Source organism: Coenobita brevimanus, chromosome 101 (genome assembly GCF_032717465.1).
Source record: "Coenobita brevimanus isolate Jiangsu-jjx chromosome 101, ASM3271746v2, whole genome shotgun sequence".
Taxonomy (NCBI): Eukaryota; Metazoa; Arthropoda; class Malacostraca; order Decapoda; family Coenobitidae; genus Coenobita; species Coenobita brevimanus.
The window spans coordinates 56,564,932-56,583,111 of NC_137054.1; the positions used below are offsets into that span (position 1 = coordinate 56,564,932).

The 18,180-nt window shown below is 41.7% G+C and overlaps 1 protein-coding gene across 1 annotated transcript in view; it reads right to left on the reverse strand.

Moving 5' to 3' along the window:
- Positions 1 to 13,086: 13,086 nt before the first annotated feature.
- Positions 13,087 to 18,180, reverse strand: part of LOC145415103 (putative aarF domain-containing protein kinase 5) — a 443,740-nt gene continuing 438,646 nt past the window's right edge. The window contains exon 11 of the mRNA XM_080284522.1: positions 13,087 to 13,183. Coding sequence (XP_080140648.1) covers positions 13,087 to 13,183 — 97 coding nt within the window. The remainder of the gene's footprint in view (positions 13,184 to 18,180) is intronic.

Below are 18,180 nucleotides of genomic sequence, written 5' to 3' on the forward strand. Positions count from 1 at the left end.
GCCTACTACAAGCGCAAAATATGGGTGTATAACTTTTGTGTGTACGACCTATGTGAAAAGAAGGGAACAATGCTGGTGTGGGTGAGGCAACTGTGGGATTAGGATTGGACGAGATGGCTAGCTGTCTCCTGAAGTGGCTGGACAGGAAAATGGACCAGCAAAGGCAGGACTTTGTGCACCTGACATTTATTGTGACAATTGTGCAGGCCAAAATAAGAACATAAACATGCTGCTCATGGCATTGCAGCAGGTGCACAGGAAGTGTTTGTTCCAGATGGAATTTATTTTTATGAAAAGTGGCCACTCATACCTGTCCTGTGACCGAGCCTTTGGATCTATTGAAAAACGGATCTGGGAGGCAGAGTCAATTGCAACCCCCCAAGACTACACTGACATTATTCGCTCTGCTGTGAAGAATCAATCAGGACAACTTCTTCAATGTGAAGGCACTGCAAGACTTGGTTTCACAGCGGAGTACACTTGGGATTTCGCAGACATGTCAGCTGGTGGAGTCCCAGTCCTACCCCGAGGGGTACATAATAAAGAACGATTACAACCTGGAGGATGTGGCAGCTGACATTAAGAAAATCAGGCTCATGAAAGGCAGAGCTTGCAACGCTTCAACCTGGGGTCGGTGCAACTGGCCTGCAAGTACCCGAATGCCCGGCTGCTGTCAGGGGAAAAGTGCCAGGATTTGCATATTCTGGCATGGCTTCTTGGCGACCAGGTCAGGGTGTGGTTTACTGCTCTCCTCGACCACCAGGATCACCTGAGGCAGGCAGGTGGTTGCACTGAGGACGACAGACGAGGCACTGGATGATCCAGACGATATCGTCATGGATTATGCGCCTGTGAAATAGTGCCATGCCTCCATCATCATGCCTTCTGCCCCTACTGTTGACGACATGGACCTCTTAATGGATTTGCTTATGGAAGACGGATTTATAACAACACGACCTCATCTAATCTTCACCCACTGGTGAGTGTTCACTTAACTACTATCAATAATAATAATAATAATAGTAACAATAACAATGATCTAATAATAACAAAGATATGAGGAGTAGACTGTAGCACCAGTCAAGCAGGGCAGTACTCCCAAGGTGGATGGAAAGCTGATGACATGGAGAGCTCGAGCTCCCATTTCATCAGCCCTCGGGACTAGTTCTTGATCATCCCCTTTGCTGAAATTTTTCAGTATTTCAGTAACACAGAGAGTAGGCCAGCATGCTCTCCAGCAAAAGTTTCTCTAACTGTCAACACCAAACTACATACACAGTACACACTACACCTCCTTTTCAAAATTAAAAAAATGAAAATGGCGCACTTAAACCATGCCTCGGAGTCCCCACGGGGGGGGGAGACCATAAATGCCCCCACCATCCACCCCTTTCCCCGTGACGACTCTACAAGCTGCCTGGAATCATTGTCTGACTCTCTTCATCTTCATTTCTGCAACATTCGCTGCCTTTCCTCTAGCTTTCTCTCTGTTGAACACCACCTCTCCTCCTCTAAACCTCACCTTCCCTTTTTAACCGAGACTCAACTGTCTGAAGCAATTGACAGCAAACACTTTTCTGTATCCTCCTACTTTCTCTATATTCATTTCAAAGCCAAAGGTGACTGTTGTGAATATGTACGCAACGAGTTATCTTTCTCTCGTGTTCCTGAACTTGATTCTTCTGAATTCTCTACTCTCTGGCTTTGGCTCTCCTGTCTTTCTCTGACTATATCTACACTGTTTACTTATCCCCTAATTCTACTGACTATCAAAAATTCTTCGACTATCTTACTTCTACAATGGAACACATTCTGTCCATTTCTCCTTTCTCTGAAATCTCCATTCTAGGAGATTTCAATGTTCACTACCACCTTTGGTTCTCCTCTCCTTTCACTGATCCACCTGGTGAACAAGCCTACATCTTTTCTATCTTTAGCCCCTAACAGGCAGGCAACATTATGTAACGTCCGTGTGTGAGGAGGCAGGTGACGTTACGTAACGTCCAGCCATTTTCAGTCCTAAATTATTGGTGAAACTGGGTGATAAGGCAACCTTGTCACCGATTGTCCTGCCCTCTACTTTCCCAAGCCTTGCAACAAGTAAAACAGAATATACAATCATATATAAGATGTAGTGTTATAATTGTTCAAGTAAAACAGTACATACATACATAAGTTTTATTGTTATAATTGTTCAAGTAAAACAGAGAAAACATACATAAGATTTTGAAGGCAATGAATAGTGTAATGAATGCATAAATGATAAATGTGGTGTTCAGTGGTGAAGAAAAAGCAAATGAGAGAATAGTTTGCTAGCCTCACCCCTGGCACGCCTGGTGATAAGCTGCCTGCCCACCCTCCTCCCTCACTCCTCCCTCCTCCTCCCACAGCCAGCAGAGACGTGTTGCCATGTATGTAACACCTCTTGCCTTCGCTTTTTCATTCATTTTCATCAATTTATGCATGTTTAGGCTTATACCTTGATACTTTATTTTTCTTAAAATATGCCGCCCCACACGGTCGTATAATTGGTAAGTTGCCCGCCCATAAGAGGTTAATGACCTAGAGTAGCTTGTACAGCACCCTACCCGTATCCCTGACCGCCTTGGAGAAAGCTCCAACATAACTGACCTCTTCCTTACAACTGCTTACACTGTTAATCTTTTCTCTCCGTTGGGCTCCTCTGATCACAACCTTATTACCTTAACCTGTACTATCACTCCGGTACGGCCTGCGGACCTTCCAAAGACACGTCGACTGTGGAACTTTGGAGCTGCAGATTGGGAGGCCCTCAGGCTGTACTTCTTTATTTTCCCTGGAATGATTATTGCTTCCATGGCTGGGAGCCACCTGAGTGTGCCTTGCACATTACGTAGGCTATTCCCTTGGGCATGGAAGCATACATTCCTTTCTCTTATCCTTTGACTAATGCAAGAAAGCCTTGGTTTAATCACGCTTGTTCTAATGCTGTCCGCAACAAGGAGAGGGCTTACAAAAGGTACCAGAACCAACCCACCCCTAAATCACATATTTTTTATGTTTCTGCCAAGAATCGTGCTAAGTCTGTTCTTTGCTCTGCTAAAAATAATTTCATCCGTACAAAATGCTCTCAACTCTCCAACTCGAATTCTTCCTGCTCCTTGAGGCACCTTGCCAAAAACCTTTCTTACAACTTTACCTCATCATCCTTCCCTCCTCTTTTCTACTCTGATGGCTCTGCAGCTATTTCTTCTTCTGATAAAGCAGATCTCTTCGCTCAGACTTTCTCCTCCAATTCCACCTTAAACGATTCTGGTGCTGTTCCTCCATCGCATCCCCCCTCTGATTTCCTCATGGCTGACATTAAAATTTCTTCAACTGATGTATTTTCTGCCATCACTGGCCTCAATACTAACAAGGCATAAGGGCCTGATGAAGTCCCTCCTGTTGTCCTCAAGAACTGTGCTTCTGTGCTTACACCCTGCCTAAGTAAACTTTTTTGCCTTTGTCTGTCAACTTGTACCTTTCCTTCTTGCGGGAAGTTTCCTGTCATTCAGCCAGTCCCAAAGAAGGGAGACCATTCCCAACCCTCTAACTATTGTCCAATTGCTTTAACATCCTGTGTCTCAAAAGTTTTCGAGTCTCTTCTTAACAGAAGAATTTTAGAGCATCATTCCTATCACAACCTTCTTTCTGATCGTCTGTATGGGTTCTGCCAGGGATGCTCCACTGGCAATCTTCTCACCTACCTTTCAGACTCCTGGTCATCCTCCTTTTGGGACTTTGGCAAAAGCTTTGCCATTGCACTTGACATCTCAAAGGCTTTCGATTGAGTCTGGCATATATCTTTAATTTCCAAACTGCCCTCTTACAGTTTCTATCCTTCTATCTGTGCCTTCATCTACAGCTTCCTTTCTGGTCATTCTATAGCCTACTTCTCCTAGATCTATCAACAGTGGTGGTCCTCAGGGCTTTGTCCTAGCACCAACTCTCCTCCTTTTATTCATCAATGATCTAAACTGTACATCCAACCCTATCCACTAGTACGCTGGTGATTCCACCCTTCACCTTTCCATTCGGTTCCCGCAACGTCCATCCCAGCAGTTACTTCAACAAACAAGGGATGAGGCTGTGGCACTCCTAATGTCTGACTTGGCTCACATCTCTGACTACGGTAAAAAATAATCTTGTTGTTTTTAATGCATCAAAGACTCAGTTTTTACACCTATCAACCTGACAAAATCTTCCACAAGAGCACCTACTAATGTTTAATAATATCCAGCTTAATTCTGCATCATCCTTGAACATGCCTGGGGTTTCATTCACTTGGGATTTATCTTGGAAAGATCATGTTACATCTCTTGTAAAATCTGCTTCCAAGAGATTAGGTGTGCTAAGCTGACTCCATATCTTCTTTACCCTTGCACAGTTGTTGATTTCATACATGGGTTTCATACACCCCTGTGTAGAGTACAACTCTCATGTGTGGGGAGGCTCCCCACATACAGCTCTTCTCAGTAGGGTGGAGTCAAAAGACTATTCGTCTCATTAACTCTCCTCCTCTTACTGGCTCCATTCAACCTCTGTCTCTTCACCACACTGTTGCCTCTTTATCTCTTTTCTATCGCTACTTCCATGGTCACAAATCCTCTGAACTGTCTGCTTGCATCCTTCCACCTCTACAACAGGTAAGTAGCACCCATCTAGCAACAAACTCTCATCCCTTTTCTGTCCAACTCTCTAATGCAAGAGTTAACCGTTACTCTCAGTCCTTCATTCATGCAACAGGTCAACTCTGGAATTGTCTCCCTCTGTCTGTATTTCCTACTTCCTATGATCTCCAGTCTTTCGAACGCAGTCTGTATAGGCATCTCGAAATGAATGTATCTTGAATTTGGCTCTCTTTTGTATTGTTTTTTTTTTTTTTTTCTTGGATGGAACTGTTTTTGCAGGCTCCTAGCCTTTGGTTCCTTCTTCCTTCCATTAAAAAAAAAAAATACTCTTATATACGTATTATTCCTGATACCAGTCATTATCTGTAATATTACTCTGTTACCGATAATGATTGTTAGTAATAATACTGAAACTAATAGCAATATGTTTATTATTATTATTATTATTATTATGATTGTTAGGGGTGGCTAGGTTAGCAGCTCATTTTTCTTAATAGCAATAGTAAGTAATCCCTCCAATATCCGATGTCATAGAGCCAAAGGCATGTCCGGATAGTGATCCTGTCCAGATATTGGGCCCCAGCCTCCTGGACTTGTACTTATGGGCCCTAACTCAGAAAAACACCCATACAACTCCCTCTGGACATGCATTGCACCTATTTAAGATCCAAATTACACCAATAAGGGACATAAAAGACTGAAATAAATGCAAAAGAACCATAAAATGAGGTTTTAGAGGTGAGTTTATACAATATTAAACATTCTGGGTACTTACAAGTCCCTGGCTCCTGGACTGGTTTGAACCGCCAGTTTGCAGTCCACAGTTAATCCTCTGCACTCTAAATTCTAATTTCTTAACACTGCACAACACTGTAAATTCCTGTGTGTTCTAGTGGCAAGTTATTGCAGTTTAATCACTGTTTATTCACAAAAAACAAGCACCTGTGGCTTGCACTGCTATGAGCATCTGCTCTCGATCGGATTTAGGCTGTGACTGTTGATGATGGCGGGGTAACAGAGTTGCCAGATCACAACGGCCACATTACCAAATCCCTCAATTTTCATTACCATTTTTAATTTTCATTACCAAATTCGTAAAGCTAGCATCTATTCTTCACTAATTATATAAACAAGTGGAAATACATGTAATCACTCTTCTTATAATTAACAGCACATTGATTATTATCACGCTATATAGGCTACCAAATTAATCAGAAAGAGCAAACAATCCACCATCTTCATCCTGTGTATCCTCATACATGTGAAAAATCCATTTGGTAATGCATTATTCTGATTCATTACCAAACAAATTTTTCATTATCTAATTGGCCCACAATTGGTAATGAAAAATACCAAATGGCAACCCTGACGGTGGAGGGGGGAGGGGGGAGGGGGGAGGAGTGAATGGCTGAAGGGACCATGGTGTAACAGCTGTTCGGCGCCAGGCGGCAATTTCAAATTACGGATGGGAAAAAAGTCAGATTTGTTTTGAATTTTTTGCGTTTTTTGGCCCATTTTGGGAATATTAGATCCCGGGACGATTATGTCTAGTTTGTGGGGATGTTCGGATATTGGGCGTTCGGATATTAGAGGGATTACTGTATTAGCCTTTTTTATGCTTATTATTTCTGCCAACGTTTGGTTTATTAACATACAAAAGTACAGTGCATTCACTAACTGTATCCTCATTGGTCTGTTGTTGCCATTTGCAAATAATAAAATAATAGTATCGAAGAAAGTAATACCCCAAAATGACACATAAATGCAAAGAAACATTTTGCGAGTGTTGCAGGCACTTTGTATAACATCTACTTCAAGCATTACAGAAACACTGAAATTTTCTTATTAGCGACATTATAAAAATATGGCACGTATTATTAAAGGGTCTCATGATTATGAATTCTATTAAACGGTACGTGATAAACACATTGTGTCCTGCCTCTGCTATGCAATTATTAGTATCAGTACCAGAAGTACCCTTATTATTGTTGTTATTCATGTCCTAGCAATTTTATTAAAAGTTTTAGTATAACAGTGAAGGAAGCATTATTTTGGAACACAATAATTCGTGACAGAAAATGTCTGCTTGCCGCTAATACAATCAAGAGGTTCGTGGCGTGCGCGCTCGTGGCCTGTGGCATGATGATACAAGTGTTTTAGCGCGGGTGTCCCTTAGGCATTCTCACAATTTTCCCACCATTTTTTCACCGTATATTAGTGTTAATATCATTCATTTTGTGTTTATATTTAACAGTAAGCTTGAAATATCATTACCATGTACGTTAATCACTGAAAATGAAAACGCACTCAGAATTCAGTGTAACCTCCAAAACCGTAACACATGATGCAGGAAAAACTTAACAACTTTAGCCCCTCCTGTTTTGTGTATCATGATATAAAAAATTAATTAACACTATCATGGTTCTGAATCCCTCACGGTTATTTTGAGACCAAATTTAATGCCCTTGCATTAAAAATAACAAAGTTATGGTTGTTGGAAGTTGGTCGAACTTTGAGCACATTTTCTCATGTTTTTTATATTGGTGCGGACGTCCCTTCTAACGCGGAACACCTCATATTATATCTCTCCACTCCATCTCTCCATCTCATCCTTGGCCTCCACCTCACTCACATATACTTTCCTCACCAGTCTCTCACCCTCCATGCTCTTCACATGGCCAAACCACCTCAGTGTATTTCTCCTAACGCATCCTATCACATCCACATCTCCTTCACTTTTGTAAAATAAAATAACAACAGTCTTGCATTATACCATGTTTGGGGAATTTTCTTCTTTTCTATACACTGAGCAAATAAGTGGGTGAGCCTGTTTTGTATTTCTACTCCTGCATCCAACAATAAATCTGCTACTATTCCACCTTCTAGGGCCTTCCCTCTTTTCATATTTTTAAAAGAAATGTTTACTTCATCTGGTGTTACCTCAGGTATTTCACCTGTGTCAACTAAAATGTTATCTATTGGTACTATTGCTTTTGATGGGATGATTTTATACGTGTAGTGGGTGGTATGCGGAATGATGAGATCGGGATTTTGGGAGGGGACTTAAATGGTCATGTAGGTGAAGCAGCACAAGGTTATGAAGGAGTGCATGGGGGATGTGCGTATGGTGTAAGGAATGCAGAAGGGGAAAGGATACTCGAGTTTGGGGAGGCAACGGACATGAGTGTGTGCAACACATATTTTAGGAAAAGAGACAGTAGGTTAATTACGTATGAGTCTGGGGGAAATAGCAGTCAGATAGATTATTTTCTGGTTAGGAGGGCCAATAGGAGGTTAGTGAGGGATGTTAAAGTTATAGGAAGTGAGGAGTGTGTGCAGCAGCACAAACAATTGATTTGTGATATGGTGCTTAAAGAACAAGTGATGAAATTGAGGACTTATGTACCTAGGAGGAAAATATGGAAGCTGAAAAACCAAGTAGTAAGGAATGCCTTCTATAGCAAGTTGAGGAGAGTGGTGGCTGAACAGGGAGCTGTAGACAGAGGCATTAATGAACAGTACAGAGCCCTCAAGAACAATTTCTTGAGAGTTACTGATGTAACATGCGGTTGGACAAGAGGACCACCAAGACACAAAGTAACTTGATGGTGGGATGAGGGTGTAGAAGTTGCAGTTAAGGAGAAAAGAAGGCTTTTCCAAGAATGGAAGAAGGGTGGTAGCAAAGAGGAATATTTGGCTGCCAAGCATAGGGCTAGAAAAGAGGTATACAGGGCAAAGTCTGAGTCACAGAGACAATTACTTGATAACCTAAATCATGGGGAAAGGAAAAATATATTTAGGGTGGCAGGTCAGGTGAAGAGGGACAATCGGGATATTATAGGTGAGCAGTGTGTGAAGAATGATGAAGGAAGGGTAGTGGTGAACAGTGAGGATATTAAAGATGCATGGAGAGAGCATTATAACCGGTTGTTGAATGAGGAGTTTGACTGGGACAGGGAAGGTTTGGAGCCAGCAGATCCAGTGTCTGGCCCTTGGCCTTTGATTGATACTGCTACTGTGAGTGAGGCAATAGGCAGGATGTGGGTGGGGAAGGCAGCATGTGTGTCTGGGTTGACTGCCGAAATGTTGAAGGCCTCAGGCAATATAGGGGTGAGTTTAGTCACTGACCTGATAAATAGGATTATTTATGAGTGTGTTGTCCCAGACGATTGGCTGAAGAGTGTAATTGTAAATGTGTATATAGGGAAGGGTGATGCCCTGGAAAGAGGAAATTATAGAGGTATAAAGCTTTTAGATCAGATAATGAAGGTAATGGAGAGAGTTTTAGAAGGTATGATTAGAGAAAGAGTGAATATTGATGAGATGCAGTTTGGGTTTATGCCAGGTAGGGGGACCACTGATGCCATATTCATTGTTCGACAGCTTCAGGAAAAATATATTGGTAGGAGAAGGGATCTTTATTTTGTTTTTGTTGATTTGGAAAAGGCCTTTGACAGAGTCCCTAGAGAGATGGTGAAGTGGGCAATGAGAAAGCTTGGCTTGGAGGAGTGGCTGGTTAGGGTGGTTATGGCCATGTATGTGGGTGCTCACACCCAGATGAGAGTGAATGGAGATTTGAGTGATGAGTTTTCCGTGAATGTTGGTGTGCATCAGGGGTCAGTCTTGAGTCCCATGTTGTTTATCATGGTACTTGAAGCCCTTTCACATGACTTTAGAAACGGACTCTCGTGGGAGTTGTTGTATGCTTATGATTTGGTGCTGATTGCAGAGAACGAAAGGGAGGCGGAGGAAAGGTTTAGGAAGTGGAGAGATGGTATGGAGCAAAAGGGTTTAAGGGTAAATGCAGATAAAACAAAAGTGATGATATCTAGGGTTGGTGGCGGTACTGTCAAAGACGAGGGAGAGTGGCCAGGTGCAGTTTGCCACAAGGGCGTGGGAAGTAATTCCATCTTGTGCGGTGTGTGTGATAAATGGGTGCATAAGAGATGTAGTGGTATCAGAGGTAGACTGCGAGATAATGCTGATTTTATGTGTACGGCGTGCCGGGGTGAGCAGGTTGAGATTGTCAGACGTGAAAGGATTGAACTTGCTGGTGAATCTCTTGAGTGTGTGGAAGAGTTTCATTATTTGGGAGACATGTTGTGTGCTGGAGGTGGGTCTGGAGCTAGCTCTGTGGCTAGGGTGAGAAGTGGTTGGAAGAAGTTCAGGGAGCTCTTGCCTCTCCTGACGTTGAGAGGGCTCTCCCTACGTGCTAAGGGGTCTTTGTATGCAGCATGTTAGGAGTGTAATGCTGTATGGTAGTGAGACCTGGGCAGTGAAGGAGGAAGATATTTGCCGGCTCAGACGTACAGAAATGACAATGATTAGGTGGATGTGCAGTGCGTCCATGCGTCCGAGGCCTGGAGAGGCTGGGTTTACGATGGAAGAGTTGAGAGGTAGGATGGGACTGGAGTGTACTGGTGTTGTGATGAGGAGAGGTAGATTGAGGTGGTTTGGACATGTGGAGAGGATGGGGGATGATAATTGGGTGAGGAAGGTGAGAAGTGTTAATACTGGGGGTGGGGTTATGAGGGGTAGACCGAGAAAGACATGGGACGAGGTCATTAAGTGTGACCTTAGGGTTAAGGGACTGAACAGGGAGGCTGCAGTGGATTGTGCAGCGTGGAGAGCCGCCATTAGGTGACCAAGACTGACACATGCAAGCATGTTGGAGCCTTTAAAAACGAAAACGAAAACGAAACGCATACAGTTCTTCGTAAAATTCTTCAGCTCCCTTTACCATCTCATCTCTGCATTTAATGGCTTCACTGTTTTTATATTTTAGTGATATAACTTGTTCCTTTCCTATTGCCATTTTACCACAGACCTGTTTCAGATTTTTTCCTTTTTTGATGTTTTTTTTTTAATCTGATCCACGTTTTTCATTCTTTCTTTGTCATTTGTTGATTAGCTCTACTCATTCTATTTCATCTTTCTTTGTTTTTACTTCCATTTCCTTTCCTCTTTTCATAAGCTCAAGTGTCTATTTCGAATACTTGTTGGTTTTGGTTGTATTAGCTTTCCCCACTACCTCCAATGATTCTCTTAAGAATTTTGTTTGTCTATCATGGGGTACCTACCAGACCATTTTTTATATATAAAGACCCTTGGTCCGGTATTGCGGGTCCCTATTGGATGTCTTATATAACAAACTATCGGATAAACCATCCACCTTTTTCCTCAATTAGTCCATTATAACGAGGTCTCATCAGACAGCAATTTTTGTGAATCTGTATGTTACATCACCTTCTATGGACCAAGGCAACTTCACCTTACATTTTTATCTTGATGAACTCCCTGTGAGATGGCACAGAGAATTCTGAAGGCTTGAACAATGAGTGAATGGATGATGATGATGATGATGATAAAAGACCTTTTGGGTGGTGGAATTCAACAGATTTAATCTCCACTCAGTATTGACAAAGTCTGCTAGACTGATACAAAAAGTAACACTGGGAAGAGAAGGTCTGTAGCAGCTTGTACAGATGGCCATGATTTATGCCTCAAAAGAGAGCTATGAGCTATGCCTTAAGCTTGTAAACCCTTGTAAAAATAATGAAGAACAGGATGATGATGGTAATTATAAAGATGATATTACTACATCAAAACTATCAGTGTCTGCCTACCACTATCTCTAAAATAAAATTTAGACATTTGTTATGACAGCTCAGACATACAAAGACAATTTGAGGCCCTGCATGGAATATGATACACAAGCACCATCCCCCTAAAAATCAAGATATTGTAATGCTATCCCAAACTCCCTCAAAGCATGTGCTTTCACATGGAGGTGGTGGATGTTATGAAACACCACTGACCACAAGGCTGGAGAGCCATGAAAACAAACATCATTTTTGACAAAGCATACTCAACCTGCATTTGGAAAAAACATTAGAAGTGTATGATACTCTAACGCCAAAACATTGTACACATGCGACGCGACTCGGCTGAAACATGCATGGGATTTGGTTACCCAGTGCCCGAGACACACCTGCGTAGCCACGTCTGCAGCCAGTGCATGTGCTGATAACAGTGGCTCCTGGTCTCATCCCCAGTCTGTGTACATCGCTAAGAGCATTGTCTGTGATCTTTTATTTTGTATTATTTACTAACTTCACTCTCATCTTAAATGCCATGACTAACTTGCCTAGCCCCGGGTTCCTACGCTCTGCTATGGGGTGACATAGGATTGGATGATAGATGGATGGATGGATTTACTAATTCTGTCAATAAAGTTAATCATTTTTTGCAACATTGTTTTTTATACCAACAATGTTTTTAAGTTGTATTTACAGTCTTCTTCTTACTATTATTATGTTTTTTGTTTTTATTGCGTTAATATTGCACTGTCTCCATCCAGGGCAATCCCGTGGTATAGAAACCTTTCTTGTTGGGCTGTGTTTACTATCATCGTACAGTGATAAAAGACGTGCCATTATTATCATCGTATCATGAAAATAGTATGTCTTGTGGAGTGTCTACAGAGAGTCCTCATTACCCTTGAACTATTTAAAGGCTTGTTAGAAAATAGTATGTCTTGTGGAGTGTCTACAGAGAGTCCTCATTACCCTTGAACTATTTAAAGGCTTGTTAGAGAAGTCTACCACCATACCTTGATAATACAGATAACATTATGTTCACCTTGTGGGAATTATGACAATACCATTGTTGATCACAGTCCAGTGATTATACCGACACCTGTATTATCACCGCATGGTGATAATAGTAAAACATAAGGAACTCTCTAGCTATAGGCCTATGATACTAGTTTATGAGATATTTCTGTGTTAAGATTGCACAATTGCAGGCAACATAAAACCGTGGTCTAATACTTTTTTAAATTAATGGGAAAAGTATATAAAATAATAGTTTCTTTACTAAAAAGTTTTCGGATACTGCAGAGACATTCAGCTTTAAAATGTGCAAACAGCATCATCCAAGCTAAAATAGTTTTGGCGCTACTGCTCATCAAATGTTAAAAAACTTTGACCCTATTTTTTTTTGGCACTTTTTAAAATGGCGCTTGTGTATCATACTCTGTGCAAGGCCTCATTTGCTAATAATGCAAGACATACATCCATAAAAATACAGTATATGCAGTCACACAGGACTGTCTATATCCCTGGATTCTTTACAAACTTATTTCTATTTGGTTTGCAGAGTGCATAGCAATCACTCTGCAACAATGAAAAAGATATAAGTTTTATTTTATAAATTATCCTTACATATTTTAATACCTATATTATTCAGTCAGATCAAAAATATTTTGGATTTTCTGGGATACTAAATATATCTAATTCACTACAGTATTCCAACACTGAGATGATTGTTATACTCTTTTCCAACAAATTCAAACCTAATATCCAATATATTAAACCACAATAATTCAAATACAGTAGAAGTAATGAAACTCTATTCACCAGAGTACAGCTGCTCATACTGCTTCTAGGTGTGAGAGATCTGGTATCTGGCCCAGCAGGTAAAGAATGTAAAGCATGCGCTTCAGCACCCACATTCTCACAGCCTCTTTCCTGAAACAGTCATAAATTATGAGTTAGTTTTATAAAATACAGCATGTATGATATATATATATATATATACAGTACATCCCCCTAGTACGCGCCTATATGGGCGGCAGAGGACGTTGCGTACTAGGAATTCGCGTACTGTGAATACATAACCTTATGGGAAAATTACATATGGTCGGCACCCCCCTTCATGGGCAACCCTTGAGACACCCTTCAGACCTAAGTATTGTACTATACAGGGAAATTATCTAAGACATATTACCTACGATAATGGAGGGATAGGGGGAGGTAGGAAGTGGGTGTAAAGAGGGAGTAGGTGAGAGGAGGAATGGTGAAAGGGGGAGATGTTGAGTGCAGAGGGAGGGGGGAGGAGAAGCTGTGGGAGAGTGGGAGTGGGGATGAGAGTGAATGGTGAAAGGGAATGATGGAACATGGAAAGTGAAAGAGAGAAAAAGGAAGCAAGAAAATGGCTTTACTAGGTAAATCAACAAGGATATGGCTTAACTAAACCAACACGAATATGGCTGCTCACCTTTACCCATTATCGCTTCTTGGGGGGGGGCAATGTTGCATACTCGTGGTAACCCCCGGATTTGGGCCACTCTTCGCTGCCCGTCTCGCTTACAAGGAGTTCAATTTGTGTACTAATAAAAAAATACACTAAAATAAAAAGAAAATAGGTCCTCGCGTACAAGGGGAATCGCGTACTCGGAACTCGTGTACTGTGGGGTTGTACTATATATATATATATATATATATATATATATATATATATAATGTATATATATACAGTGAACCTCTTTGGTCCGGACCCCTTTAATCCAGATTTCTGTTAATTCAGACAAAATTTATAAATAATAAGCTCCAAAAATATGTTGAAAGTAATTCTAAAGTCATTTTCAGTATCGGCGCGGAAAGCAATCGTCATTCGTTTAGTCTCGGATCATGCTAGGTCGCAACATGGGCGCCTGTTTAAACACATGCTAGCATTCGTTCCATCAACTAGTTCACCAACCATTTAAATTTTTACGCTGTATTTCAAAAGTTAATCCTCCTTATCATGCCCCTTAATGCAAGTGTAGCTTCTGCATTGAATAAAGGTGTTAAAAGGAGGAGTTTGCTTACACAAAAATGGGTCAGAATATTCTGCAGTGTTTAGTGATTACTGTAGGTTATTTTTTGTACTTAAATGTGCTTTACTTGTACATCAAACATTAGCTTCTTGCCTATATGGGCATTATCAATATGCCAAAGATGACAATGTATTTTTTGCCTACATAACTCTTATTTTTATTCCAAATATTACAGTTAATTAATTAATTTATTTTTTTGTCTACACGGGCCTTAGTCACTTACTACAATTTAAAATGTAAGCTAGTTTCTTGTCACGGCCTTACCTGTAAATTATGCAATACAAAACTATCGTACATGATTAGTTTTGTTATTTTAGTATTCTTTCATCTTTTGCAGTTACGTAGGGTTGACATATGCCACATATGTTAATAATTAACAAACATACCGTATGTAGATAGTTTTTGGTATGAACTGGAGATTAACCTGATGCTCCGGACAATCTGCTAATTCGGACAACCCTTCCCCCAATATAGTCCGAATGAGAGAGGTTCTACTGTGTGTATATATATATATATATATATATATATATATATATATATATATACATATATATATATATATATATATATATATATATATATATATATATACATATATATATATATATATATATATATATATATATATATATATATATATATATATAAATTATATATATATATATATATATATATATATATATATACTGTATATATATATATATATATGAATTATATATATATATATATATATATATATATATATATATATATATATATATATATATATATATACAGTACCCTCGCGTCCAGCACGCGTTAGTCCAGCACGATTCGAGTCCAGCATGGTGAGCAATTAATTAGTATTATTTAATACAATTTAATTACTGCAACACGAGTGTGTTAGCATAACACACACAGAGCTCCGAGAAGTGGGCCCAATCCGCAGAGTTCACTCTAGCATGATCACCCCCGGTCCAACACGACCAGACTGGACATTCCCATGATGACGATAGCCAATGAAAAACTTCTGATCAAGTAGCCTTCCCCGCCCGCTATCGTGACGTGATCGTGATGCCGCCCAATTAAAAACGCTTCTGCTGTCACGTGATGTTTTGTTTACATTTCTCCCGCCACAGAGCCACTCAGTCGCATAATTGCACTGGAAGGTGTTTTTTCTTGCTGCATTTTCTGCCCTTGTTACTGCATTTTACCCTGTTCACGATGCCTAGGAAGCCTTCTGAGAACCCCAAGAAGCGTCGGCACCTCCCTCAGGCCACCAAGCTACAAAGCATTGAGAGGAAGAAGAAAGGGGAAAGGAAAGTTGACACTGCCAATGCCTACGACATGAATGAAGCCAACGTGATCATAATAAAAAACTAAGACAAGATCCTGGCAGCCGAAGGCTATCACACGGCACTTCATACCAGATTTGCCGAGAATACGATGGTAAATCAGAACGGTAACGTGGTAAAATTGCCGACGATACCACGGGCATTTGGAATTCATCTGGATGGATTCCTCTCGAGATACAAAGGGCAAAACAGTGTGACCAAAACCCAGGCGACTCGACAGAGAATGTATCGTACTACAGCATTGAACATTTAGCCTGACACTGAATACATATTAATATTTTAGAATAAATATCAATCGTTTTGAAACTCTTCTCAACGGCGTGTGTACCAGTTTATAAACAAAGTTGCTTCTCCTTATTCTCTACCGAGTCAGCGACAGCAATCACTTTCCACAGTCACGAGACGGGGCTCTGGCAACAGTGTGAGAAGCATGCACTTTGCCGAGGATTACAGTGCTAGGACAGGTAGAAGCAGGACCTTCCATGGCTGTGGACGAAGATAGTGATTCTGAGTGTGATTTTGAAGGATTTATGAGGGAGGTTTGATTTCGAAGGATTTATGAGGGAAGTTGAGGAGGAGCAACAGCCCTTACCCGCTAGTGATGCCAGCATCCATCCTCCGGGGACCCAATAGGACTAACTACAGCCTTGGATACCACCTTCCATTCCCAGCAAGCCCACCAACACTATCCTAAAAGGTTAGTTATCATTCATAGCACAGTACCAATTATTATAATTACAATAGTACCAATATATGTATAGGTATATGGTAGGTATTTAGGGTGACTTTTCCAAGGGTTGCTGACATAATTCATTTTTCCCCAGAAGCTCTATTGTTAGTCCAACACGTTTTTGGTCCAACACGTGACCCATGCATGACAATATTACCATGCTGGATGCGAAGGTACTCTGTATATGTATATATATATATATATATATATATATATATATATATACATATATATACAGTAATCACTCTAATATCCGGATGCCCAATAACTGAACATCCCCACTAACCGAACCTTATCGTCCTGGGATCAAACATTCCCAAAATGGTCCGAAAATCCAAAAAAATAAAAAATAAAAAATCGATTTTTTGCCGTCCGTAATTTGAACTTGCCGCGCGCGCCGCGTGAGAGCATTGTTTTGGTTCGTCATTCCTCCGACGTCCGATAGAGCGCCGCTGCATCCTCCCCACTTCCCGCCTGTCTCTCACCGCGACTGGACCTACGCTCTTCGCCATGGCTGCCCACGTGCTCGCTTTTGTGGTGGTGCCGTACTTGCTGCAAGGCCTCCTGCTACTCTCTGCCCTCCTCTTAGTGTGTGTGATGATGGCCCCGCCTCCTGAGAAAAGGAAGAGAGTGGTGTTGACTCTGGAGAAGAAACGGGAGATATTGGAGAAAGTTGATGCGGGTTGGTCTTCTTCACGCATTCTCCGCGAGTTCAACCTGGCCTGGTCGACTTTGTTCGATATCAAGCGCTCCCGAGACAAGCTCATGCAGTACACGGCTGACTTCTCGTCGAGAAGCAAGCGCAACGTGGAGAGGAAGGTTATGTTTACCCCCAAGTATGCAGAAATCGACTGATCCACGTTGATTTGGTATCGACAGCAACGTGCAGCTGGTGTGATGGTACGTGGAACGGAGCTGAAGGCTGCTGCTGAGAAGTTTGCAAGGCTTTACGACGCCCTAGACTTCAAGGCATCCGAGGGTTGGCTCTTCGCGTTCAAGTTGCGACATGGCCTTACTAACCGTAAAGCACATGGCGAAGCATTGGACGCTAACGAGGATGGAGTGGACGAGTTTCGGCACAAGGTGAAAGGCTTGATCGACAGGGAGGGCCTCACTCTTGGTCAAGTCTATAACGTTGACGAAACTGGCCTATTCTATCGCTCGGTGCCAACGAACACTCTAGCCGATGAGACGGAGAAGCGTGTACCTGGCCGCAAGCTTTCTAAGGAACGGATATCTGCTGTGTGTTGTGCCAATGCTAACGGCATGCACCGGCTTAAGCCCGTTATTGTTGGCCGTGCAAAGCAGCCTCGGTGCCTTCGTGGGGTGATGGATGTCCTTCCTGTCGTATGGTACCATTCTTTGAAAGCATGGTTCACAGCTGTGATTTTCAAAGACTGGTTTCACCGTCACTTCGTCAAGGAGGTCATCCAGTACCAGACGAAGACACTGGGAATTCCTCGCCACCAGGTAAAGGCTCTCCTTCTCCTCGACAATGCACCTGCCCACCCGTGCGACAAGGACTTGGTTGCTGAGAATGGCCGTATTAGGTGCATGTTTCTGCCACCTAATACGACTGCTCTCATCCAACCAATGGACCAAGGAGTGATCGTGGCAACAAAGCGCCTGTACCGTCGGAAGTTCCTGGACGAGGTGATGGTTGTTCTCGAGGACGAGGACGAGCGCAGGGATGGACGTGACACTCAAGGCAAGCGGACTTTGGAAAACCTTCGCCGCTACAACATCAAGTCTGCGCTGTACAACTGGGCTAGTGCATGGAAGGAAGTCCCTGTGAAAACTCTT